At 45.4% G+C, this 26,077-nt stretch overlaps 1 protein-coding gene across 1 annotated transcript in view; it reads left to right on the top strand.

The window, feature by feature from the left end:
• LOC132592361 (IgGFc-binding protein-like) overlaps positions 1 to 23,435 on the top strand; it is a 33,176-nt gene extending 9,741 nt beyond the window's left edge. The window contains exons 7-18 of the mRNA XM_060276447.1: positions 1,008 to 1,587; positions 2,451 to 2,650; positions 5,385 to 5,526; positions 5,754 to 6,082; positions 8,301 to 8,874; positions 10,015 to 10,616; positions 11,181 to 11,745; positions 13,291 to 13,868; positions 16,177 to 16,747; positions 19,147 to 19,346; positions 21,993 to 22,373; positions 23,115 to 23,435. Coding sequence (XP_060132430.1) covers positions 1,008 to 1,587; positions 2,451 to 2,650; positions 5,385 to 5,526; positions 5,754 to 6,082; positions 8,301 to 8,874; positions 10,015 to 10,616; positions 11,181 to 11,745; positions 13,291 to 13,868; positions 16,177 to 16,747; positions 19,147 to 19,346; positions 21,993 to 22,373; positions 23,115 to 23,405 — 5,013 coding nt within the window. The 3' untranslated portion in view covers positions 23,406 to 23,435. The remainder of the gene's footprint in view (positions 1 to 1,007; positions 1,588 to 2,450; positions 2,651 to 5,384; positions 5,527 to 5,753; positions 6,083 to 8,300; positions 8,875 to 10,014; positions 10,617 to 11,180; positions 11,746 to 13,290; positions 13,869 to 16,176; positions 16,748 to 19,146; positions 19,347 to 21,992; positions 22,374 to 23,114) is intronic.
• The last annotated feature ends 2,642 nt before the right edge of the window (positions 23,436 to 26,077 follow it).

Here is a 26,077-nt window from a genome sequence, read left to right as displayed (position 1 = left end):
CTTTCTTGAAGAGGAATGAATAAAGAAATCAGGGCTTTTGTGTGATTGTACGCTTATGCAGAAGATCAGATTGGCACTGGGAGCTATCCATGTATGAGAGGGGAAAGTCTTGCGATTCTGTCTCTGGTAAATTTATGAATGGGCAGAGCACTTAAAGCAGAGGTGGGGAACCCGTGTCCCTCCAGATGGGACCAACTCCTGTTATCCCTGACGATTGATTCTGCAGGCTAAGGCTGAGAGGAGTTGGAGTCCCATAACCAGGGCAAGCTCACCCATGAGGGAAGGCCTCAGGTGGCAGGATCCATAGGGGTAGCACATCTGGCCTTCAAAAATGCATTGCTTGCTGCTGCTGTCACAGGGGCAACAACAGCTGCTGCACACTCCTTGAAGGCCAGATCTTATGCATCCTCAGAAGCCCCCACCCCATGCTCCTCTATAGTGGCCTCTTGGTGAGTAGGAGGCACTGCTGGTCTTCTAAGAAGGAAATGGCGGAGCTGCCCTCTGGAGTCTCCTGGGCTTTGCACCTGACTGGCATGATTCAGAGCAGAATCCTCCCACCTCCATTGTGTCCTTTGATATCCACTTCAACCATCAGCTAAGGTTCCTTTGATTCTCTCCCGCCCCAGTTCTCAATCTTCAATCCCTCCTTGTTTCTGATGTAGATCTTTATTGCCCCACTTTGTCAGTATGCTCATACACACAAACTATCTTCCTCTCATGTCTATAACACCCAGAAAGGGGCTATTACAGGCATAGGCAAACTCGGCCCTCCAGATGTTTTGGCACTACAACGCCCATCATCCCTGACCACTGCTCCTGTTAGCTAGGGATGATGGGAGTTGTAGTCCCAAAACATCTGGAGGGCTGAGTTTGCCTATGTCTGGCCTAGTATGTATAAGTAGTGGGATAAAATATGGTCCCTGCATGTGCTTCATGAACATTCTTCCAACATTTCTGCAAGCAGCCAGCCCTACTCAACCAGGAGATGTTCTGTTTCTTTCTCCCAGGTGAATGGCCTGTTCTACAATCTCCCCATAACCTTTTCTGCTGACCGGATCAGAGTCTATCAGCATGGCACCGAAGTCCTGATAGAAACTGACTTTGGTCTCATAGTGAACTACGACCTGGTTTACGACATAAAAGTCACAGTCCCAAGCACTTACCAGAACCAAGTGGAAGGCCTGTGTGGGAACTACAACGGGAAGAAGGACGACGACTTCCTGCTCCCCAATGGCAAGACAGCCTCTGACGTAGTTGTGTTTGGCGCTGCCTGGAAAGTTCCAGTCCGTGGGGCAGTTGAGTCTTGCTCAGATGGATGCTCTGGGAGCAACTGCCCAGTCTGCGACGAAAAGAAAAGGGAGGTTTTCAAACAGCGCCACTACTGTGGGATCCTCACTGCGTCTGATGGCCCCTTCAGTGCTTGCTACGGAAAGGTTGATCCCAGGCTATACTTCAGCAACTGCATCTATGATCTGTGCCTGGGTGGCGGGGACAGCAAGGTGTTGTGCGACAGCATCCAGAGCTATGTGTCTGCCTGCCAAGTGGCCAAGGTCTCTGTCAAACCCTGGAGGAGCCCTTCCTTCTGCCGTAAGTACTGGGGACTGAACACTGCTGGAGAGGTGAAAGGAGAGCAGACTCTGATCTGACTCCCAATGGCTTTGGGACACAGTCCAAGGTGTGTGTGGTCAAATGCACCTAATACATTTCAGACACTCATATGCTACATTTCAGACATTCATGGCCTCCCCCTAGAAACCCTGGCAACCATACTTTGCTAAGTGTGCTAATGGCTAGGGATGAGTTCAAGTGCCATTCTCTTGTAGGAAACCTCCCAGGGGTGGAACAGCTAATGTAATTTGTACCCTTGCACAGTAGGCTAATATACACACATACACAATCAAACACACCCCTCCATCCAGGCAAGCAAGAGACATTATTTGAGTTCAAGGATAAATTCTCCACGAGAGGTCCGGAGGGTGGCAACACGAGAACGGGCCTTTTCTGCAGTGGCTCCCCATTTATCGAATGGTCTCCCGAGGGAGGTTTGCCTTTTGCCTTAATTATACACCTTTAGGCATCAGGCAAAAATGTTACTTTTTAACCAGGCCTTTGGCTGATTGACATCAGAAGGGGGGATTATTAGCTTGTTTTTGTTTTTGTTTGTATCATGCATTTTGTGTTTTATATTGTGATTTTATCTTGTTGCTCACCCTGCAGGTATAGGGCAGTGTACAAAATTAATTTATTAATTAATATAAGCATTTTTAATCATTAATAATAATAATTCTTACCAGGCATAAACACTCAAGCAGGGTGCACAGCAGAGCTGTGTTTTCTGCAGTTTACTAGTTGCACTCTCTGATTTCATTCTCTAGCTTCCCAGTCATCTTAAGTATCGCTCGGTATCTTTTTGCCTAAGATGAGTTTCCCCCCCTTCTATTCCAATTTAGCTCTGCCCTGCCCTGCCAACAGTCACTATGAGATTTGCGCCCAGCTCTGCTCCACCTCCTGTGCCAAGATCACAGACTCTACGAAATGTCCGGAGACCTGTGCTGAGGGCTGCCAGTGTAATGATGGCTTTTTCTTTAACGGCGTTGGCTGTGTCTCTGCAAAAGACTGTGGGTGCTTAAAGAATGGACGCTACTACAAGGTAGGTGACTTTCTGAACCTTATCCACCTCCCTTCCTTTTCAAATCAAATTCTCCAGCAGGATAGTTTAGGAGAGCCAGGACATGTCATGTAGTATACATAGCTCCAAAGAGATGAATGGCCAGGAGGGCTTAGGAAGAAACCAGCCAGATGTCAGGGCTGAGGAATTCTCTCCCTCTAATTCTGATGGTTTCAAGGCACCGGGAGGAAACAAGAAAGCTTTTACTTATGATTTATTCAGTAACTGCGGTAACAGACATAGCATTCCAGTCTTTCCCCCTTCCCCAACAGCATCGGTCCCTACGGAAGCCTCCTGTTGCCAAAGGTCTCTGCGTACGTTGCTCTTGTACCCTTTTTTAAAAATTTTTTTTTAAAAAAGCAAGTTTATTAATCGATTTAAAACATAACATAGAACAGAGGCATAGACAGCAACAGTGTAAGACAAAAACATCCAATCTTATAAATCATGACCATTGCCTATATCTATGCATATCTATGCGAATAAAAAATACCCCTTCCCCCCACCCCCCTCCCCTCTTTCTTTCTAAACCTTCCCTTACCATCATCCCTCCCTCCCCTCTGTTACCCTCTCTCCATATCGTACAATATGTATGTTATATATATACAACAATTTCAGAACAAGAAGAGAGAGAGAAAAATCAATAAGAATCATCGAAACTATAAATGTTAACTCCTTCCTGCCATTTTCTAATGTATTCTTAAACTTATGCGAACGTACTACACCCAGTATATTTCTCTATTATACATGTCTAATACGTTCATTTTTCTTCATGCATCAAAAACCATATATATAAATTCAATTTTTCTTTCCCCCTTCTTTCTGTTTAATCAATTATTACCAAATTCAGTGCACCTTTAGTATAGTTTTGAACGTATAATTTATATTTTATCCAATTTTCTGAGAAGTTTTTTTGCGATTTGCCTTTCAGGTTGTTTGTTAATAGGGCCATTTCTGCCAATTCTTGTAATTTACTCTGCCAATCCGTCAAAGTGGGGGCTTCAGTCTCCTTCCAGCTTTTTGCTATCAATAACCTAGCGGCTGCGGTTGCATATAAAAATAGTTCTTTCATTGCCGTTGGAATTTCGTTTCCAATTATACTTAAAATAAACGCTTCCGGCTTCTTAACAAAGGTTGTTCCTAGCATTTTCTTAATTTCCTCATAGATTTGGTTCCAAAATGTTTTGATCTTTTGGCAGGCCCACCACATGTGAAAAAGGTCACCCTTGTTTGCCCCACACCTCCAACAGGTGCTTGATGCATTTTTATATATTTTTGATAGTCTATAAGGGGTCAAGTACCACCGATGCTGGACTTTGAGCATGTTTTCTTTAATGGTATAACTCGCTGTAAAATTCATGTTAACCCTCCATAGTTGTTCCCAGTCTGCCAACATAATGGGTCGCCCAATATCTTGCGCCCACTTTATCATATTGCTTTTTACAGCCTCCTCCATTACGTGGTAATCCAGTAATAATTTGTACATTTTTGATATAATTTTGTTATTATTATTTATTAAGTTGACTTCTAATTTTGATGGTTTTTTCTCGAATCCTAATTTCTTATCCTTTATGAATAAATTATAAATTTGATGGTACTCCAACCATGTTGTGAAATATTTTTTAACTTCTTCATATTTTTTAATTGTTATTTGCTCATCCTTTTCTATCAATATGTTGTTATATGTTGTCCAGCATCCGTTCATGTTTCTTTTCTTGACCGCTGTTGCTTCCGTTGGGGATATCCATTTTGGGGTTTTTGGTTCTAAGTATTTTTTATATTTCCCCCATGTTTTTAGTAAAGGATATCTTATTATATGATTATTAAATCCTGTGTGGGACTTGCATTTCTCATAATTTAGGTAGGCATGCCACCCGAATCGGGTGTCATGCCCCTCCAAATCTAAAAGTTCTGTGTTTTTCAGAATGAACCATTCCTTTAACCATACGAAGCACACCGCCTCAAAATAAATTTTTAGGTCCGGGAGCCCGAACCCCCCTCTTTCCTTAGTATCGATTAATACTTTATGCTTTCGTCTGGGTCTTTTCCCGGACCATATAAATCTTGATAATTCTTTTTGCCAATTATCTAAAAATTCTAATTTTCGTATGATTGGAGTTGTTTGAAATAAGAAGAGTAATTTTGGTAACACATTTAATTTAATTGCGGATATGCGCCCCAGAAAGGAGAGGTGAAGTCTATTCCACAGTTCTAAATCCTTTTTTATTTCCCCCCAAGTTTTCCGATAATTATCTTCAAATAGGTTTAAGTTTTTTGGTCTTGTACCCTTAACGACCGTCGCATTTTAGGGGATGGCGGATCCTCTATGCTGTCTATTGAAGTGTTTGCTGGCTGCTCTATCTCCCCCCTTACTTCTCCTTACTCCTTATAGCTTGGCTGCTTGCCAGTCTCTGCTTCAATATCCCCCTCATAGCTTGGCTATTTAATACAGTAATTTAATGCTGTCTCTCTCTCCCCGTCAGCTACAGGAGAAGGGGGAGGTGATCTCCACCACTCCTCTGCCTCTTCATTCCAGTCCCTGACACCAGAGGACACCTGGTTAGCCCCTGGGGATGCACCCTCCCATTCAGGGGGTGGTCTTTGCACAGCCCTAGTGGATACTATTAGCAACACTCACCTACATCTCTATTGTAGATCTGATTCTGCTCATATTCTATCACTACTACATTTCATTGTTTCCCGAATTTCCCATCAGCCCAACGAAAAGGTTCTGCAAAATGTATGCCAGGAGAGCTGCCGTTGCATCCCAGGCCAGGGGGTTACCTGTGAAGCTCATAGCTGTGCAGCAAACGAGAACTGTGAAACCAGAGATGGCGTCATGAGATGTGTAAATAAGGGTAAGGAAAGATTCGTTCAAGAGAGTGATGGGCAACCTGTGGCCCTCCAGATGTTGTTGAACTACAGTTTACATCAGTCCTGAATGTTGTTCATGGCACAGATATACTGGCAAGAAGATGTCCCATTGTCTTTTGCCATGCCTAAAACTCAGCTCCACCTCTCCACTCATAGTTGCCATCCCTAAATAGCATCTAGCACTTTCTCACATTTCCTCCTTCCTTTTCAGATCTATGTAAATCCCTGAACTGCCGAGAAAAGGAAACATGCAAGATTGAGAACGGCCAAGCCAAATGTATCCCAGACTTCTCAGGAAGCTGCTGGGGCTGGGGCGACCCACACTATCATACCTTTGACACCTTGAAGTTTGATTTCCAGGGCACTTGTTCTTACACTATTGCCAAGTACTGTGGGAACGATGCTACACTGGTGCCTTTCACTATTGATGAGAAGAATGACAACAGGGGCAACCAGGCTGTGTCCTACGTGCGTCTGACCAACATCTATGTCTATGGGTACAAGATCTCCATCCACAAACAGGAAACTGGAAAAATCCGGGTATGTTAAATAGTCAGGGTTGGATGACCCCACTGAGTGTAATGCTCATATGCTGGCCAATACTAACATTGAAGTTTATTTCCAGCAGCTCAGACTGCTGCAGCAACCTTCAAAGGCTCCAAAACAGGAAACGAAAGTTCAACAGTTCAACAGTTCTTCCATTATGACCTCACTGTAGGCTTAGCTGAACCCCCTGGGTCCCCGTTCACAGCGAGAAAAGCGGCTCTTTAAAAGGTCTTTTTTCAGGGCTATATATACAAAAGTCTCTTCTCCCCCTTGCCCTGTCTTAGGGGGGAGGTACTCCATGTCAAGATTTGGAAGTTTAATTCTTACAAAGTCCCACTCTTGGCTGTTGTCAAGTCTCTTACTTTCACTTTTAATGCAGCGGAAAAAGACCAGCTTCCTTTAAGTCCTTTCCATGATCAAATTTCAAATCCAATAAATTTAATGTCTCTTTTCTCTTACTCACGGTATCCAAATGTATTCAAATCCTTTTAATTTGGGTAGAATCGACTGCTCAAAAGTCCGCTGGCTAGGAGCTTCACGCAGTGAAGGCAGCGGATAGACTCAAAGGCACCCACATCTCCACTCTGCTCACTCCCGGGGCTCTTATTAGAGCTTACAGGGCAGCAGAGGAAATGTTTAGGGGTGCAGCAGAGTCTCCTCGTCCCCAGAAAGCTCAATCTGGGGCTCTTTTGGGGGTCCGCAGTGCTCTTGTGGCTCCCCCTTCCTTCACCGTGGCAGGGATTCTCGGAGCATGAAAATCCCTCACCGATCGGCAGTGGGGGTAGACTGGAAGTGCCTGGGTTCAAGGTGGCTTAAAAGCAGCTGTTAGTACTTTTGAAGTTGGCTTGGTTATGGACCCCCTTATGTGAATGCACTGCCAAACCAGAAATGTTCACTTGACTTGTCTGGCTTGGCAAGTAATGTTCCCAAGGACCATTGAACAGTTTAAGCTACCAAAAATAGATAATTGGTCACGCGAAGCAGAACAATGGACAGTGTTAGGTAGCAAAGGTCCCAGTTCCTTGTGCGTCACCTGCAATCAATAGGTTAGGTGAGGGATAGGCGACCTGTGTCCCTCCAAGTATTGAGGACTACAACTCCCATCCTCCCTGACCATTGGCCATGCTGTCTGGGGCTGATGGGAGCTGTAGTCCAATAACATCTGTGTGGCCTACAGGTTCCTCATGCTTACAGATTTCCCAGCCCATGTTTAAACAAGGCCTTGTTATGTGTAATGTTGTCTGTTCATGTAAATAAGTCATGGTCTCTTGGGATGGAATGAGCCATCACTAACAGAGACGTCAGTGAATGAGAAGGTGGCTGTGACTCAGCTCAGCAAACATGAATCAGGATGATGTCAACCACCAGCAAGTACGAATGTAGTCCAATACAAAGGCACAACGCCAAGCCAATTAAATAAGAAAAACATCCAGGCTGGATTTGGAAGAGTTCCCTGATTTACATTATGAAGGGGTAATTCCTTCCATACAGGGAACTTTTCTCTTTCTCTGTTTATCTGTTGTCTGTGTGTCTCTGTCTGTCTATCTGTCTCTCTTTTAGGAATACAACCTACAAACAGCCAATTTTGATGTTAAATATCCCACTCCAACCTTTTACAGACGTAATCTAGAAGAGTGTCATCTTAATGACTCAACTGGAAGAAGAAGAAGAAGAAGAAGAGGGGGAGGAGGAGGAGGAAGAACCCAAAGGGGTTGTCAAAGCTCATATGAAAATAGGCTGTTCTGTTCAATACTAAATCCAGTATTGATCAGTGGGATGGGGCAGCATCACTGACCTGACCTCCTGTCACTGGTGTCACTGTGGCTTCATGGGAGGGCTGAGACCACAGCAAGCTCAGTGCAATGAAAATGCACCAGCAGGAGCACCATTGATGTGTTTGCCTTACTCCAGCCTCACTAACCCCATGGCCCTCTCCCTCCTGATGATAAGCCACAGCGATGCTGGCAATGGGAGGTCAGGTAAGCGCTGCTACTGCATATACTGCTACTGGTCCCCATGACAACTTTAACATCTAACAACACAATTCTAACCATATCTACTCAGATATGAGTCGTATTGAATTCAATGGGGCTTACTCCCAGGTATGTGCAGTTAGAACCGCAGTCTACAGCTTTGTGGAATTGTATGGCACGGTTTCCAAAAAGCCTACAATAATTCCTGTGTGTGTTCTGTCTTGCCATTCTGCCTCTAGTTAAATGACATTGTTACCAGCCTGCCACTGACCCTTCAAGATGGTAAGATCAAGCTGTACCAGAGTGGTCCCTATGCTGTCCTGCAAACAGATTTCGGCCTCCAAGTATCCTATGACTATAACTGGTATCTACAGATCACAATCCCCAGCAGCTACTATGGGGCCATGTGTGGGCTGTGTGGAAACTTCAATCAAAACCCTGCAGATGACATGGCCTACCCCAATGGCACCAAGGCTGCCACCATTATAAGCTGGGCCAGCAGCTGGAAAGTCAAAGACCGGGACCCCTTTTGTAGGGATCACTGCCAAGGAAATTGCCCAACATGCGATGAGAGCAAGAGGGAGCTCTATGGAAAGGAAGAGTATTGTGGGGTGATCAGCAAAACCTCAGGCGGGCCCTTCAGAGAATGCCATGCCAAAGTGAATCCAAATGACTTCTTTGATAGCTGTATTTATGACGTGTGTCTGAACGGAGGGACCAAGAACATGCTTTGCCAGGCCTTGGAAGCCTATGCTAAAACCTGTAGGAAAGCAGGGGCCACCATATACAATTGGAGGACAACCTCTGGCTGTGGTGAGTGCTCTTCCTCTATACAGAAACACAATAGCTTAGTTGTCTCAATAAGACCTATAGATTATTGCAGCCTGTGGATATGGACATGCTGCTTGAAGAAGCACAGCCAACCACCTGCCTCCTTCGCTCTTGCCCATCTTGGCTTCTTCAAACTAGCCATAAGGGATTGACCGGGTGGGTCCAAGGAGTGATTAATGCTACACTGGAGAAGGGGGAGGCACCAGAAGTTCTAAAATGTCTATCAACATTAGCAAATATCTCCTTTCTGGGCAAGGTGCTTGGGAAGGTGGTGGCTGTCTAGCTTCATGCATGTTTGCAGGAAACTGATTACTGTACTTGGATCCATTCTGGTCTGGCTTCAGGCCAGGTCATGGCACTGAATGCAGGGGGTGCAATCCTGATCATTCACCTTGATTTTGATATCTCAGTGGCTTTCCATGCTGTTGACCATGGGATCCTTCTGCAGCATCTCAGGGAGGTGGAGGTTTAGTGGCACTGTACTTCAGTGTTTCTGCTCCTATCTCTGGGGCCATTTCAAGAAAGTAGTCATGGGAGGCTTCTGTTCAGCACCATGGGAGTTGCCTGCGATGCCCCACAGGGTTCCATCTTGTTCCCCATTCTATTTAACATGTATACATACAGAAGTTGACAACACTGACAGCTGAATCTTATTTTATGCTGGTACCCTCTACCACACCAAAGAGCAGCTTTGTTTCATCCATAAATTTCCAAAGTACCTGGACGTCTAACATTAATTACATCAGCTTTTGCCAACTTGAGGCTCTAACACAGGGGTAGGCAACCTAAGGCCCATGGGCTGGAAGAGGCCCATGGAGGCCATTTAACCGGCCCACGAGTCCCCCCCCTGAACCGACCCACCTGTTCTGCGAGTCCCTGCACGCTGCGCTAAACCGGTGCAGGGGACCAGTTTCCATGGCTCCGGAAATCGCTTCTGTGCAGGTGCGATTTCCAGCGCTGTGGACATGCACAGACTCGATTTCCAGCATCACGCTGCGCCAGTCTAGCCCACTGAGGATCTCCGTGGGAGTGATCCGGCCCATGCCCGGTAAGCCTTGCCGATCCCTGCTCTAGCACATTCTATCAGTTGTTAGACTCCTGCTGTTCTTCTCTTCCTTACAGCCTTGCCGTGTCCTCAGAATAGCCACTATGAGTTCTGTGGCAATGCCTGCCCCGCCAGCTGCGCTGACCGCAAGGCTCCGTCTGCCTGCAAACAGCCATGCGTGGAAACCTGCCAGTGCAACGATGGATATGTCCTCAGCGTCGACAAATGTGTGCCTGTCGGGAGCTGTGGCTGCACCTACAATGGGCTCTACTACAAACCCAGAGAAGAATTCTGGGCTGATGAGACCTGTGGTTCCCGCTGCACATGTGATCCCACCCTGGGCATCGTGGTATGCAAACCGGCTGGCTGCAAAGACAGTGAGCAATGTACTGTGGTCAACGGGGTCCGGGGCTGTCACCCCAGTGTTGCTGCTACATGCATAGCAACTGGGGACCCTCACTATACCACCTTTGATGGGAAGAAATTTGACTTCATGGGCACCTGCATCTACCAGCTGGCTGGGCTCTCCTCTAAGGATCCGACCCTCAAGGCTTTCACTGTCAGTGTGGAGAACAACCACCGGGGCAGCAACACAGATGTTTCCTACACCAAGGTGGTGACTCTGAAAGTCTACAATGTAACCATCATGTTGAGCCAGGAGTATCCACAAAGAATCCAGGTACTGAAATGGGCAATAGTTGGATGCATGTGTTGGGTCATTACAGGATCCTTTTAAATGGTGCCTGTGGCTCCGAGGGTGGAGTGGGGGCCAGCCAATGTTGTAAACATTTCATTTATTTAACAGAAGTTACACGCCACTTGATTGTAATGAAAACTCTGGGTGGTTTACATGAAATATCGGAATAGTTAGAAACAAGTAATTAACACTGTTTTAAAAAGTTGGCCTCTATGCATCTTACTAAGCTTGCCTAAGCCAAATTGTTTTAAACCAGCACCAAAAATAACACAGCAAAGTTACCTACCTGATGTCAAGGGACGGGAGGTTTCAAAGTGCGGGTGCTGCCACAGCAAAATACCATTTTCTTATGTAAATACTCATTTAAGTAGCTCTTGCATTTTGACAGCGGTGATGGCTTTACTCAAAATAGACACATTGAAATGAATGAATCTAATTCAGTCAGTCTCATTAATTTAAACGTGTCTACCTTTTTTGGACGACTGGTGTTCACCAATGTTGGATACTTTATAGCAGTGGTGATGGTTCCTTTGCATCACATTCCAGGTTAATGGCGTCCTTGTGAACCTGCCTTTCTACCAAGGAGACAAGATAAAGGCTTATATCAGTGGTGTTCATGGCTTTGTCAAGACTGATTTTGGCCTGATTGTCACCTTTGACTGGAACAGCTATGCCAGAGTCACTGTACCCGGTGCATACGCCAATGCCATTGGTGGCCTCTGCGGCAACAACAACTTGAACCCCAATGATGACTTCATCATGAAGGATGGGAGACAAACGTCTAGCATATCCCAATTTGCAGAGAGCTGGAAGGTGGCAGAGGTCCCTGGTTGTACACTAGGTTGTACGGAGAATTGCCCACCATGTGAAGAGGCACAGAAACTCCCCTATAAGGGTGACCGGTTCTGTGGGATCCTCATCAAAAAGGATGGACCATTCAGGCAATGCCATCAGCTCATCGACCCAACGCCCTACTTCACTGATTGTGTCTTTGACGTCTGCCAGTACCGTGGCCTGCACAGCATTCTGTGTAAGGCCATCAGTGTTTATGTGGCAGTGTGTCAGGACCTGGGAGCTGTGATTGATCAATGGAGATCTAACAATTTCTGCAGTAAGTATCACCTCCTGGTGCTGCTTTAGCATAAGAATATGAGGACCAACCTGGTGCCAAGTCAGAGCATTTTCTAGTATCTCAGACAGGGGCCCTTTCCTAGTTGCACCTGGATATACAGTACTAGGGATTGAACTGAGTACCTTTTACCCCTACCATGTTTTGCTGTAGGGAGGGAGGTGTGTGCCAAATGTAAATATGCATGAGCTGAAAACGAAGTGTACAAAAACTTGACATCTGTAAAATTTGAGGTTTGGAAGTAAAATCCCTCCTCCCTCCAAATGTTTTTATTTCAGTACAGTCAAACCTTGGTTTGCGACCGCCTCCGTTTGCAACCGCTTCGGTTTCCGACCACCACGGACCCGGATGTGTTTACGCTCGGATGCACAGAAGCGATCTGCACAGCGTGTGTGTGCGCAGAGGCGCTCTATTGGCGCTTCGCACACACACAGAAGCGTGCATCGGGGAGCGGCTGATTCGGGGAGCGACCGGCTCCACGGAACGGATTGTGGTCGCAAACCGAGGTGCCACTGTACTAACCTGAGTCATGCTCAGAGCAGACCAGCTATAAATATCGGAAATTCTACCTCAGGTCCATTCATTTCAGTGGGGAAACTTTGAGCACAACTTAGTTGGATGCAACCCAGTGTATAGATTTCAAAGACTACTTGGAATATTTTTTAATTTGTTTGATCCTCATCAACTCTGTTAAAAAGGTCATATAAGAAATTTGACATTGGATTTCAAGTGTTTTGAATTTACTGATCTCCACATCCATTTCATTTCAACCATGATCATTCATGCCCCAGTTCAGATCTGTCCAATTTTTAGTCTTGATCCCAGCGAATAGCTGGGCAGCACTATTGATCTTAGTCTGATCCATCCAGACATTATGAATAGTGTTACATCTTTAATATCTATGCTTGGTATTTTTCAGCAATTTTAGGTGTTGCAGGACAAAGCCAGGTAGTAATAGTAGTAGTGATAGTAGTCTTTGCACAGACCGACATCCATGTTGTTCAACTACTTCCAGTAACATGGGAAATGCAGCAAGCCCACAACTTATGCAGGGGTTACATTCTGGGGATCGCACCAAAAGTCAAATTGTGTATAATCAAAACATATTTGGATGGGCAGGGTATAAATAATAAATAAATTATTATTACTATTGTTGTGATTGTTATAAATAAATAATTACTGTTACTGTTATTATTAATGGTGTGTGGGATTGCCAAAGTCATTCTTCTTGGAACCCCAGCCCTCTTTCTCCCCCCCTTTTCATTTATTTATTCTTATTTGCCAAGAGCATAAAGCTGAACGTGCACAAGTTAAATGCATGAAGTCACAGGCTTGCCATATAAGAAAGCTGTTTTTTAGTCAGACTAGGATCTGCTCTAACCAGCAGATGTCACTCAGTAGACAGAATCGGCAACAGAGCACAGTAGACTTATTCTACTCCAGGTGTCCAAAGAACCAGGTGTCTGCCAAAACAACTGACATGCTAGCTTGAAATTCCCCACATTCTGTTTTTGTCCTTTCTTCCAGGTCTTGCCTGCTCACCGAACTCTCGCTACGAGCTCTGTGGAAACGGCTGCCCTGCCACTTGCCGTGGTCTCTCGGCTCCTGAGGGCTGTGTGACGTCCTGCAAGGAAGGATGCTACTGCAAACCTGGGTTTGTCTTGAGTGGGGACCAGTGTGTCCCTGTTGACAGTTGTGGCTGTGAGCACCAGGGCAAGTACTACAAGAAGGGAGAGGTTTTCTACCCTGGTTCCTCTTGCCAGGAACGATGCCAATGTGCAGACAATGGAGTTGTCAAATGCCAGAAAATCTCCTGTGGGCCCCATGAGAAATGTAGGGTAAAGGATGGTGTCCCAGGATGCCATGCGGTAGGGTGCGGGAAATGCAGTTTGGCTTTGGGCTCCCACTACCTAACTTTTGATGGACGGGCCTACAACTTCCAAGGAACCTGCACTTATACTTTAGCTAAATTGCAAGGAAAGAATTCTCAGCTGGCAAACTTCTCGGTGTTGGTGGAGAATGACAGGTCACTGACCAAGACGCTTATAGTCTCTTTTCATGGATACACCACTGTCATTGAGAGGGCAATGAAATGGAAGCTCAAGGTAAGTCCTGTTCCAGGTTTTGTCTCTTCATAGTAGAAATGGTGACAAAGTTCACCCATGGTTTCAGGACCCCTGGGGAGAACTTCATCTCCCATTGCCCCCCCCCCCCGTTCCTTATCAATAGATATTGACTAATCTGCCAATTTTGCTTTCCCTCAATTTCTCATTTCCCCCAAGTTTAGTTCTCCAGATTTCTGCAGCAATATGTGATTTTTTTAATACACAAACCTCATGGAAATTCATCAGCATTTTAGTGATACACAGTTTCGATTGCTCGAAGTTTTTTTAAAAAATATTAAGTGGTTTATAACTTCTTTAAATAATAAAATAAATAATATACACATTTTGGCAAGCACTGTTCCCTAACACAATGTATTTTTGTATGTTATTCTGGCCAGTAAATTACATTTATGAACATTTTCCCCAAACATATGTGTTTTTAAACACATGCATTGGTTGGAGAACTGCATTGTAAAATCTGGAGAACTGATCATTTCTTAGAGGAGCTGCATTTCACTTCAAGTATTGTTTTTGGGAGGTGCAAATGCAGGAGTGTTCGCCATTCAAATGCAAACAAGACCAAATTTCTGCCCCATCACACTGTAAGCAACTGTGGTGGGGAGGGGAGAAGGGTAGGAGAAGAAAACTTCTCTCTCTGCTTTCCCCTCTGTATTCTGTAGCTGTTGTTGGAGACAAGGAAAGGAGTGTGGAGGAAAATCATTCCAAGCTCATGGAACGGCTCAGGACAATTTCCAGGTTTTTCCTGTTCTTCTTTCCATGGGAAACTCAGGAAAATCATAATCCAATGAAAGAAGAGCCCTGGGGGACTCACCCACCTCTACTTTAAAGATGCTTTTGATTATACTGAGGGTCTGGCTGCATGGGTTTTGCACATGTGTTCATGCAATTGTACCATAGCTGTAGGATTTGATCCTGAGAGAGATCAGGCAAGCTCCATCCCTCAGTTCTTTCAAATAGACCTAAAGGATTTCCCTTTTGACTGTAGTCTTTAAAGGTAAAGGTAAAGGACCCCTGACAGTTAAGTCCAGTCGTGAATGACGCTCATCTCGGGCCATCTCATGGCGCTCATCTCGGGAGCCGACGTTTGTCCACAGACAGCTTTTTTCAGGTCATGTGGCCAGCATGACTAAGCCACTTCTGGTGAAACCAGAGCAGCACACGGAAACGCGGTTTACCTTCCTGTCAGAGTAGGAACCTATTTCTCTACTTGCACTTGACGTGCTTTCTAACTGCTAGGTTGGCAGGAGCTGGGACCAAGCAACGGGAGCTCACCCCATTGCGGGGATTCGAACTGCCGACCTTCCGATCGGCAAGCCCAAGGCTCAGTGGTTTAGCCCACAGTGCCACCTGCGTCTTTAGTTGTTGTTGTTGTTTAGTCGTTTAGTCGTGTCCGACTCTTCGTGACCCCATGGACCATAGCACGCCAGGCACTCCTGTCTTCCACTGCCTCCCGTAGTTTGGTCAAACTCATGTTCGTAGCTTCGAGAACACTGTCCAACCATCTTGTCCTCTGTCGTCCCCTTCTCCTAGTGCCCTCAATCTTTCCCAACATCAGGGTCTTTTCCAAGGATTCTTCTCTTCTCATGAGGTGGCCAAAGTATTGGCGTCTTTAGTAGCTAACAAATTATGACTTTGGCTGTAGTAATGGTATTGTGTGGCCTGGCTCTGAAATATTAGAGTAGTGCTAGGTATGTTTTATGCTCGTTTTTAATGTTCTTGTTGAAGGAAGCATTAAAAAGGGGTTTTGCTATTGTGCTTTGATATATTTGATATATTGATACTTGATGTATCAATATTATGTTGATATAGGGTTCCTCCAGATGACCTCCTTATTGAGCATCCATCCTGATTTTCTCGTAGAAATCTTGTGCAGTGGCTTGACGATGCCTGATCTTCACTGAGCATTCATTCTGATTTGTTTTCAGGCAGGTCATATGACACTGGGTATTCATCCTAATTTGCTTGAGGGGCATTTACACATCTTCTTGTTATACATTTGCTCATTCCACACATTTCAGTAGATTTCCCCACCACTTTCCTACCTGCAAAAAGTCCTTTTTTAAAAGTGGATTTGTTGCCCTGTGGGCACTATAATTAAGCAAACTTAAATTTCTGGCATGTGTTTGAATCCGTCCTCGAAAATAGTAGCAGCCTGCAGACACCCTTAGTTCGAAAACTGCGTTAGGAGGCACCCCCCCCAAATGTTGTTGATAAATCCATTTAATAATAAATAATAGTAATTTAAAACTGTCACCTTCCATGGTCACCTTCTCTGTGGTTAATGCAGGTGGATGGACAGCTCTACACACTGCCCATGAAGACAAAGGATGGGAAACTCTGGGCCAACCAGGAAGGCAATAATATCATTGTCCAGTCTGACTTTGGTCTCAAAGTCCTTTTTGATACCTTTTCGTACATCTTGGTGTCTGTCCCCAGTAACTACCAGGGACATGTCACTGGCCTATGTGGCAATTTCAATAACGACAGGACCGATGACTTTACTCTGCCTACGGGGAAAAACACCCAGAATGTGATCGAATTTGGGGCCTCTTGGAAGGTTCCCATTGATGGTGTCAGATGCTCCGATGGTTGTGGAGATAAATGCCCCGTCTGTGATGCAGCGAAGACAGTGGTGTACCGACCTGAGAGTTCCTGCGGAATGATCCAAGCTAAATCCGGCCCCTTCAGGAACTGTCACTCCTTGGTAGACCCTGCTGAATTCTTCAACCACTGTCTGTATGACATGTGTGCAGCCAATGTTGCAGGAGAAACTCTCTGTAGGAGCATCCAGGCTTACGTAGCTGCATGCCAGGCTGCAGGAGTTACAATTGGAACCTGGAGAACAAACAACTTCTGCCGTAAGTTTGCACAGCAACCTGAAGCACCACCTTCTTTTTTTATCCCACCCACTCACTGATGCTTAAAATATTCGTTCTGCTATATTAGACAAGATGTTGCCCTGCATATGCTGCTGGACCACAACTCCCAACAGCTCCCAACAACTCTGGCCATTGACCATGTTGACTTGGGATGTTATTGACTGCAGTCCAATAACAATTGTAGGGCACCATATTGGCTGCTCCACTGTATCAGAATAGACAGCCATGTTGATATATGCCAGGGATATATGCCAGGCATTCCCAAACTGCGGCCCTCCAGATGTTTTGGCCTACAACTCCCATGATCCCTAGCTAACAGGACCAGTGGTCGGGGAAGATGGGAATTGTAGTCCAAAACATCTGGAGGGCCGAAGTTTGGGGATGCCTGATATATGCCATTGGGAGGAACACAGTGGGAGAATATGGTCAACATTTAAATCAGCATTTCATACTCTCCAACATAGTCTCCAACATTTCTCCAGTGAAAAAAGGGATGTACTAGTTCATAATAATAATATCAATAATTTTATTATTTATACCCCACCCATCTCTCTGGGTTGCCCCAGCCACTCAAGGTGGCTTCCAACATATATAAAAACATAATTAAACATTTTAATAACTTTCCTATACAGGGCTGCCTTCAGATGTCTTCCAAAGGTTGTATAGTTACTTATCTCCTCGGCTCGGCAGTCACATAACTCCATTATCTCCTGTGAAAATAGGGGTGTCCTAAAGAAAAGCAGGGCATTCTGCAATCAAATCAGAAACCGGGACGGCTTCTGTAAATCCGGGACTGTCCCTGGAAAACAAGGATACTTGGAGGGTCTGGCATTTAGATCAGGGTGGGAAATGAGACCCTCCACACCGCCCCATTTGGCCTATTAAGCCATTTTGGTTAAACTACACCCACTTGCCCTACATAGACCTGATATCAGATATGATGTCAGGTGTGGCACAGGTAAGAATGAGGCTTGGCCAAAGGGGGCTTTGCAGGCACTGCTAACTGAGTCGCGGTTTTCCAGGAGCTTTGGAAGTGCTTTGCAAGCTTTGCACATTGTGCCTGGCATTTGAGAAGCACTGAGCACAGGACTTACAAATCACTTTGTGCAAGTGCTTTCCAGATGCTCAACTACCAGCTAGAAGCCCTGTGTGCTTCCCAGTCCCTTGCTAATTTGCAGATTGTAGGGTGTTTGGGATACACTAGGCAAAGTACTTTGCAAGCTTTCAACTTTGACACATGTGAAGCACCTGACATCATTATGATATCAGATGATGGACAGGTGCCAAAGTTGTCCTGCGGGGTTGGGGATCTGGCCTGCTTCTCCAGCCCTCATTTTGACGATGCAGCACCTATGTCCTTTCATTGCTGTCCTTAAAAATAAGCCCTGATATGGGACAGTAAAGCAGCCAGAAATGGAACGGTGAGTGGAGGTGTTAGGGCAAAATTCTGGGTGCAAGAATGCTCAGCCACCCAGCTCATCAGGCAAGGGCCTGTGGTCGTTGCGGAGTATAAAAGGAAGGAGTCCAGCCACGATCCGGAGCAAACAGCACGGTTTATTACTGTGCAGCAGGTTCAATGCCAGACTGAACACCGTGAACAGGGCTGCAAGAACTTTTAAAACTTCCCACCACCATCCCATAATGCACATCGAAAGCATCATACATACATCACTTGTGACAGGGTAAAACGTCAGAAAAGGGGAAGGTGCAAGGGGCATTAGCATACAGGTAAACAGGAGGTAAGCAGGATTAGCATAAGGATGTCCCAGGACATTGTTAAGCAAGTACCAGTAAGTATCTGGGAAGGGATCCTTGAGTACCTGGTGGGGGAAAACAATGGGTCCAGTTGTGTGTATTGCCTCTGGCTTCGGAGGGTTGGGAATGGCAGGAGATGGTACCTGAATGGATTATGGATATGCAGAGGAGCACCACCCTGGCTACCTGACCTCTTGCTTAAGGGATTATGGCTGTTCCCTGCATCCCTGAGAGCCCTTGGCCAGAGTCGCAAAAAGGAGGTTTCATTTAGAAATAAAGATACACTGTATTCATTCATAAAGAAATATGGTTACATAGAGTCTCAGGCAACAGAGAAAGGGTAGGAAAGGGAGCCTTTATTACTCAGGGCTTGATCTTGAGGGGTTCGTGTTGGTGCGATACTAGAGTGGTGTTGTAGGATCAAATGGGGTCCCCTTGAGGGCATTAGTGCCAATCTTGATTCCCAAATGAAGCCTCGTTTGGGTGCCCCCCCCTATAAAATTCCCTAACAGAGGGGTGTCCTATATGAATGAAATGCTTCAGAATTTAAGAATGGTTAGCTATACCTGCCTGGACTGTTCCTGCCTCTTATAATCCCTGGTCCCCTCTCTCCTTCTTTTCAGCTCTCACTTGCCCACCCAACAGCCATTACAAGTTGTGTACAAGGACCTGTGGTTCCACCTGCACCAGTTTGTCCACTCCAGGCCAATGCTCAAAGAAATGCTTCGAAGGTTGCCAGTGTGACAGTGGCTACCTGTTTGACGGTGACAGGTGCGTGGCAATGGAGAACTGTGGCTGCGTGCATGACGGGCACTACATCAAGGTAAGTCCAGCACTCGTGGAAATTGTTGTGTCTGTGCTTATGTGTGTGCCACTTTAAGAGATCACCCACACTTCCCTTTGCCCTGCCGCTTTCCACCAGGAAAACCCATGGTTTAGCGCTAAATTGGAACAAATGGCAATTAGCTTTCCTGCAGATTGCTCCAATTTAGCATTATAGAAAGGGTTTTCCAAGGGGAAGAGGTGAAGCAAAGGCAAAACAGCTTGGAAAGCACTGGACATGTGGAAAGCATCTAGGCAAAGGACAAGTCTACATGACAAGTCTACATGAACCCTTAGTGAGTCTACAAAGGACAAGTCTACATGAACCCTTAGTGAGTCTGCAAGGGCTAGTATCCCTTCCCTCCTTCGGATTGCCACTCATGCATTGCTTTGTGCTGAACTCAAATTTTCACAACAGTAACATAGGCGAATGTATATGCATGCTTGTAGGTGAGAGGCTTGAAGGAGCACACCATGTCAAAGGGGTGGTTGTCACCTTCTCACACCCACCTCGGCCTCATAAAGGATAGCTGGTGAGGCTGACAGCAGCAGCAAAACACAGAGAGACGAAAAGGAGGAAGAGTTGCTGATAACAGCCAAGATTGTGGAGCAAAGGAGATACAATAAGAATAGAGGGAGACAGGCTCTGGCCCACCAAAACTGATGGGGCAGAGTAATAAAGGAGAGAGAGAAAGCTGGCTGTTGCAGAGGCTAAGGAGGGAGGTTCAGGGAAGCAGAAGTGAGAGGAACAGCTGGGAAGGAGAAAGAGATAGGTGGAGAGGGAGATCTGAGGTTATAACAAAGGTAACCAAGAAGAACCTTTGATAAGAAAAGCACTTTCCTCCTTGGGGAGCTGAGGAGCCAAGAGGTGGAACATGTAATAAGCAACTGGCTGTGTGAAAATCCTTGGAGGTGATGGACACAAGAAAACTCAACATCTGAAATAATTAGCATCAATTAAATAGGAATACAATACATTGCGCCAGAGTGGGAGAAGCTGCGACCAGGTGATCTGCACCAGTGGCATGTGGTGATTTTTTCTTAGGGGAACAGTTAGGGCCAGAGATGCCAGCTTGTGAGGGTGATGGGGGGGAGACGTAGTGCAGGTGAGCATCGTGCCTCCCTCCCTAAGCTGGGCAGAAACATCCCGGGACTCAGGAATGAGGTGGCAGGAGAACTTTTAAGAGACTAGCCTAGTCCCCCTAGTCCACTGACGGCACACCACTGATCTTCACTGAACTGTTGATGGGCAAGAACTCCTGTTTTCCCCTTTTATGATTCTTTATCCTGGACAGTCCATAGAGTTTTCTTGGCAGGGATACTGGAGTGGCTTGCCAATTCCTTCTCCAGGTGGATCACGTTTGGTCAAAACATAACTTCTCTAAGTTATTTAAGCCCCTTCGCCACGACAAGGCAGTGATCCATAAAGGTCCGTATAGTTAAAGCTATGGTTTTCCCAGTAGTGATGTATGGAAGTGAGAGCTGGACCATAAAGAAGGCTGATCGCCGAAGAATTGATGCTTTTGAATTATGGTGCTGGAGGAGACTCTTGAGAGTCCCATGGACTGCAAGAAGATCAAACCTATCCATTCTTAAGGAAATCAGCCCTGAGTGCTCACTAGAAGGACAGATCGTGAAGCTGAGGCTCCAATACTTTGGCCACCTCATGAGAAGAGAAGAATCCTTGGAAAAGACCTTGATGTTGGGAAAGATTGAGGGCACTAGGAGAAGGGGACGTCAGAGGACAAGATGGTTGGACAGTGTTCTCGAAGCTACGAACATGAGTTTGACCAAACTGCGGGAGGCAGTGGAAGACAGGAGTGCCTGGCGTGCTATGGTCCATGGGGTCACGAAGAGTCGGACACGACTAAACGACTAAACAACAACAATCCTGGACAGTAGACAGGCCTTCAAATAGAGTGTGCCTTCAAACAGAGGACTGCAAAGGAGGACAGATGGGCACTCTATTCCCCGTCCAGGCTGTGCTCCAACAAAGCTGTATAACCTCAGCTATATAACAAAGCTTTCTTTTACCCCTGAAGAACAAGGTTTCACCTCCAAACATGTTGAGCACAAAGGAGTTAGTGATCGAATGGATGGTCTGAGTCCAGACCTGCCCACTGTATTTGGAGAGGGGAAGTTATTTGCTTCCATTTTGGAGTTTGACAAGGGGCCAGAAAAATCTGAAAGGCTTCTGGGACTTTGTGTGATCCTGATAATGTTATATGCAGCTTGCTAAGGCATATAAGTCTGGAAGCTTGCCCAGACCCTTCTAAGAATCCAGATTAGATTATTCTCTATTCTCTACCCCATTGAATGCCTCTGTTGTTAACAGGGATATATTTATCAGTCTCTTTCTGGTCTATGTCAGTTTCACATCCATTGATTAGCATGGCGTAGAGTTCATGCAAAAATAGTATGAGTAAATGCATTAAAGTACAAAATGTGACCTATTTTAATATCCATTTTACTATTAATTTATCATTTATGCAGCACTGGTGTACTAGATTGTAGCTTTATAAAGGTAATTCTAAGTATTTAGGCTCGTACATGTTGAATTAAAAATAATAATATTTTAAAACATTTGCATTTAAATTTTAATCCTTTATTTCTCCCCTCCCTCTCTCTTGGGCTGTAAATCGTACAGGCTGGAGAGAATATTGTCTCAGAAGACTGCTTGAAAAAATGCACCTGCCGCCCACCAGGCCAACTGGTTTGTGCAGAAAACAGTTGCCAGCAGGGAGAGACCTGTGCCCTCCATAACGGTGTGCGCACTTGCATAAGGCCAAACGGAGAGTGCGCCGTCATCCCTGGAGCACACTTGACTTCCTTTGACGGTGTCTCTGGGAAAATTCTATATCTAGGGGCTTACGAGGTTGCAAACCTTTGCAATGGCAGTGACCCCTCTTGGTTCAAGAGCGTGGCAGTTGTCGACAGACACGACGGTTGGGATTTGCCAGCGGTGACAACGATACATGTCTTTTCCAAATGCCTATTTCTCACTGTAAAACCGAACAAGGAGGCATGGGTAAGTTCCTGGTTTGCGTCCAGTGTTAGTCACACACAATGGTCAGGACTAACTTAGGTCCATTCATTTCAGTGGATCTCCTCTGTGTAGATATCAGCCGAATACAACTGGTTTGCTTACTTTCTGCTTTAATGTGTGCTGCCCAAGTGCAATGCCTTGCTAGGCTTTCACCAACAGAGCAACGGGCTTCTTTAAGCAGCTAGCCATCCTGGCCAAGGTGAGAGACGTTGGGAATTGTAGTTGAGCAGCATCCAGAGATCACAACATTGGCCAAAGCAGGAGAGGGTAAACTGAGACCATCCAGTCCTCTCTACCTGACCCATGAGACTTTTCCCAGGTCAGTCCCTCTTCCTTGGCCACACCTCTTATCATAGCCCTTCAGCAGGAATAATGCACATTGGTTGCCTAGATGGATAATAGAGAAGGGACATCCTATTCAATCATCATCATCATCATCATCATCATCATCATCATCATCATGCCCTGCCTGTCTGACTAGGTTGCCCGAGCTACTCTGGGCTGCTTCCAACATATATAAAAAACATAATTAACATAATTATAGCCTACTGTACAAAGGGAAGTGTGGATCCATCCATTGCCTCAGTTCTTTCGCCTCTGGGCCCACCCACCACTTGCATGCGCCCCCCCCATAAAGGAATGTGGCCCTCAGGCTGAAAAGGTTTCCTTCCCCTGCTCCACCCACTAACCCAACACCTTTCCCCCTCCTTTTCTGCACTTCAGGCTAATGGGCGCAAAATTACGCTCCCAACAAAGGTCTCTGAAGATGCCCATGTGAGCCTCTCTCGAGATGGGATAACTATTCATTTGTCCTCTAAAGTAAGAATTCTGCTCGGACCTCGTGGAGAAATGAAGATGCAAGTCTGTAAAAGCCTGGCAGGAAAGCTCTGTGCCTCCTGCGGGAACTTCAATGGAAACCGTGCTGATGACCTGAAGCTGCCCAGTGGAAAGGTAGCAAGAAGCTTGTCTGAGGTCATTGCTGTCTGGAAGGAGGAGGAATTCTGTGCTAAGTGAGCGGCTCTGAGAAAGGTATTTGACCCAAGAGGACATGTAAGTGTTACAATCATTCTAACAAGGATATATACCTATTAAGAAATCATTATGCTTTTTTGATAAATGGATTTCAGATATCATTATATTTATCCATACATACTCTACGTCTAAAAACAATCCATTTGCATGTTGCAAGTGTGGTCATATCTTCTATCCTTCATTCAAAGAAGGGCATGGCACAGTGGTAACTTGGTTCTCGAACTTAATCCTTTCCGGGAGTCTGTTTGACTCCCAAGACCATTCAAAAACCAAGGCACAGCTTCCGATTGGCTGCAGGAGCTTCCTGCACACAAGCAGAAGCCGCATCGGACATTCAGCTTCCGAAAAGCATTCGCAAACCAGAACACTGACTTCCGGGTTTGCGGCGTTCGGGAGCCAATTTATTTGACAACTAAGCCGTTTGGGAACCAAGATACCATTGCATTATCTTTCCAATGTATCAGTATAAGTCTTTTGGCAGGCATAAGGCCATGGAAAGTTGCTGATTAGCTAAAAAGGCACTCAGGTAAAGGTAAAGGGACCCCTGACCATTAGGTCCAGTCGTGACCGACTCTGGGGTTGCGCGCTCATCTCGCATTATTGGCCGAGGGAGCCGGCGTATAGCTTCCAGGTCATGTGGCCAGCATGACAAAGCCGCCTCTGGCAAACCAGAGCAGCACATGGAAACGCCGTTTACCTTCCCGCTATAGCGGTTCCTATTTATCTACTTGCATTTTGATGTGCTTTCGAACTGCTAGGTTGGCAGGAGCTGGGACCAAGCAACGGGAGCTCACCCCGTCACAGGGATTCAAACCGCCGACCTTCTGATCAGCAAGCCCTAGGCTCTGTGGTTTAGCCCACAGCGCCACCTGGGTCCCTCAAAAAAAAAAGGCACTCAGAACAGTTTACAAAAATCAGTTATTAAAGCCCTGCCCACAGACTTCCAGTCTAAAAGGTTATGAAACAAAAGGGGTGAAACCAGGAATATGAGGAAGGATGGAAAAGCAGACTCAAGCTCTTCAAGTTACAGGTCTTGGAGTTTTCTAAGTTCTTGTTTTTCCCCCCAAAAGAGCAGCTTCTCCCTGGAAGCATCCTTCCACCCCAGATAAACCCAGGAGCAGAGCAGGTGTCAGTGTCCAGGCCAGGAAGACAACTCAGCTCCTGCCATGCAGCTCTTTCCCCAGAGAGCAGGCTGGATGGCAGGCAGTTACTCCCTACAGGCAGGAAAAAAAATAGCATCTGGTAGCAATCAGCAGGTTGTAAAACCAGAAGTAATTGATTAATTACACTCAGAGAGCAAAGTCATTGCAAATTGAGCCATTACATGTTAAATAAAATTCTACCGTGCTGTGGGAAGCTTCTCACTGAAGCATAAATACACTCACATTGCCTTCTTCACAATTTTCTCTTCTAGTGAGGCCTAAAAGATGCCTGAAGCAAAATGAACCCCTCCCTATGCTGCTTATGGGAGAAACTATTCTCATCTAAGCTCTGGAGCAACTTTCCTTGGTGTGGCATATTCCCTGGCTTCACAGTTCAATGCTGCTCACCCTGTTGTCAAGTTTACTCTGACTATAAAATGATGGCACTTTTTCTTAAGAATCAATAAAGCTTTTTTTGGGCAAACTTCACATTGTCGGCATGATTTTAACCCGGGAATATGCAGAGATATGAGAGGTCTGGTAGGAAACTCATGGCGATGTTCAAGCAAGAAGGCAAGGAAGCAATATGATCTACAGCAGTGTTCTTTAACCTTAAGTCCACAGAGCTTGTTGGACTACTCTTCACCATAAGGTCCAAGGGCAGACTACAATGCACAGTTGTAAAAAGATATAAAACCACTATAATTATTTGCAAAATAAAACCGTTCCAAATGGAACGGAACAGTATAAATGCAGCAAGAAAGGTGTATCCCACAAAACACTGCTTTATATAAAAGCGATATAAAATAAATAGCCATATAAAATACATGCATAAAGCAGTATAAAAGATAAATAAAGCAATATAAAATATGCTAGGTTTCCTAAACTAAGCAGCACATATACAAATACATACAACAATACATACCACAGTCTCAAAATAGTGGTGCATTAATACTCATATCCATCTCTAGAAGTCTCCCAAATACCATCCCACTTCATTCATTTCTTCCCCTTTGCTCACATTTTCCTTTCATTTCCACAATTATTATAAATTATTTTGTTATGTTCAACGGAGACCACTATTCGTCAGCTGTTCCCTCGGGGCACCATCTGTTTCCACTCCCCTCCTTGCAAATAACATAGCTGCCAAGTTATCCCTTTTTTAAAGGGATTTTCCCTTATGCTGAATAGGCTTCCTCGCGAGAAAAGGGAAAACTTGGCAGCTATGAAATAATGATGAACAAATGTTGGCTCTGGGATATGTAATGGTCCATACAGGCTTGAGACTCCTACTCTGGGCTCAGTCCAGCGGAATCCTGAACCTCCTCTTACGCAAACCCATGAAATTTGGCTTCCACACTTTTTTGTTTAACTTGGCAAGAACCTCGCTGAAATCTGTTAGTTTGGAATGGGCGGCTGAGTCTCAGCTCAGTCTAGGGACTGAGTTGACCCTGGTCATTTTGATGAATGACATTTACAGATGTGTGTGCTCCCACTATGGCCACATGCACC

Source organism: Zootoca vivipara, chromosome 6 (genome assembly GCF_963506605.1).
Source record: "Zootoca vivipara chromosome 6, rZooViv1.1, whole genome shotgun sequence".
Classification (NCBI taxonomy): Eukaryota; Metazoa; Chordata; class Lepidosauria; order Squamata; family Lacertidae; genus Zootoca; species Zootoca vivipara.
Note: the sequence above shows the minus strand (reverse complement) of the source record. Positions and strands in the feature narration are given on the sequence as shown.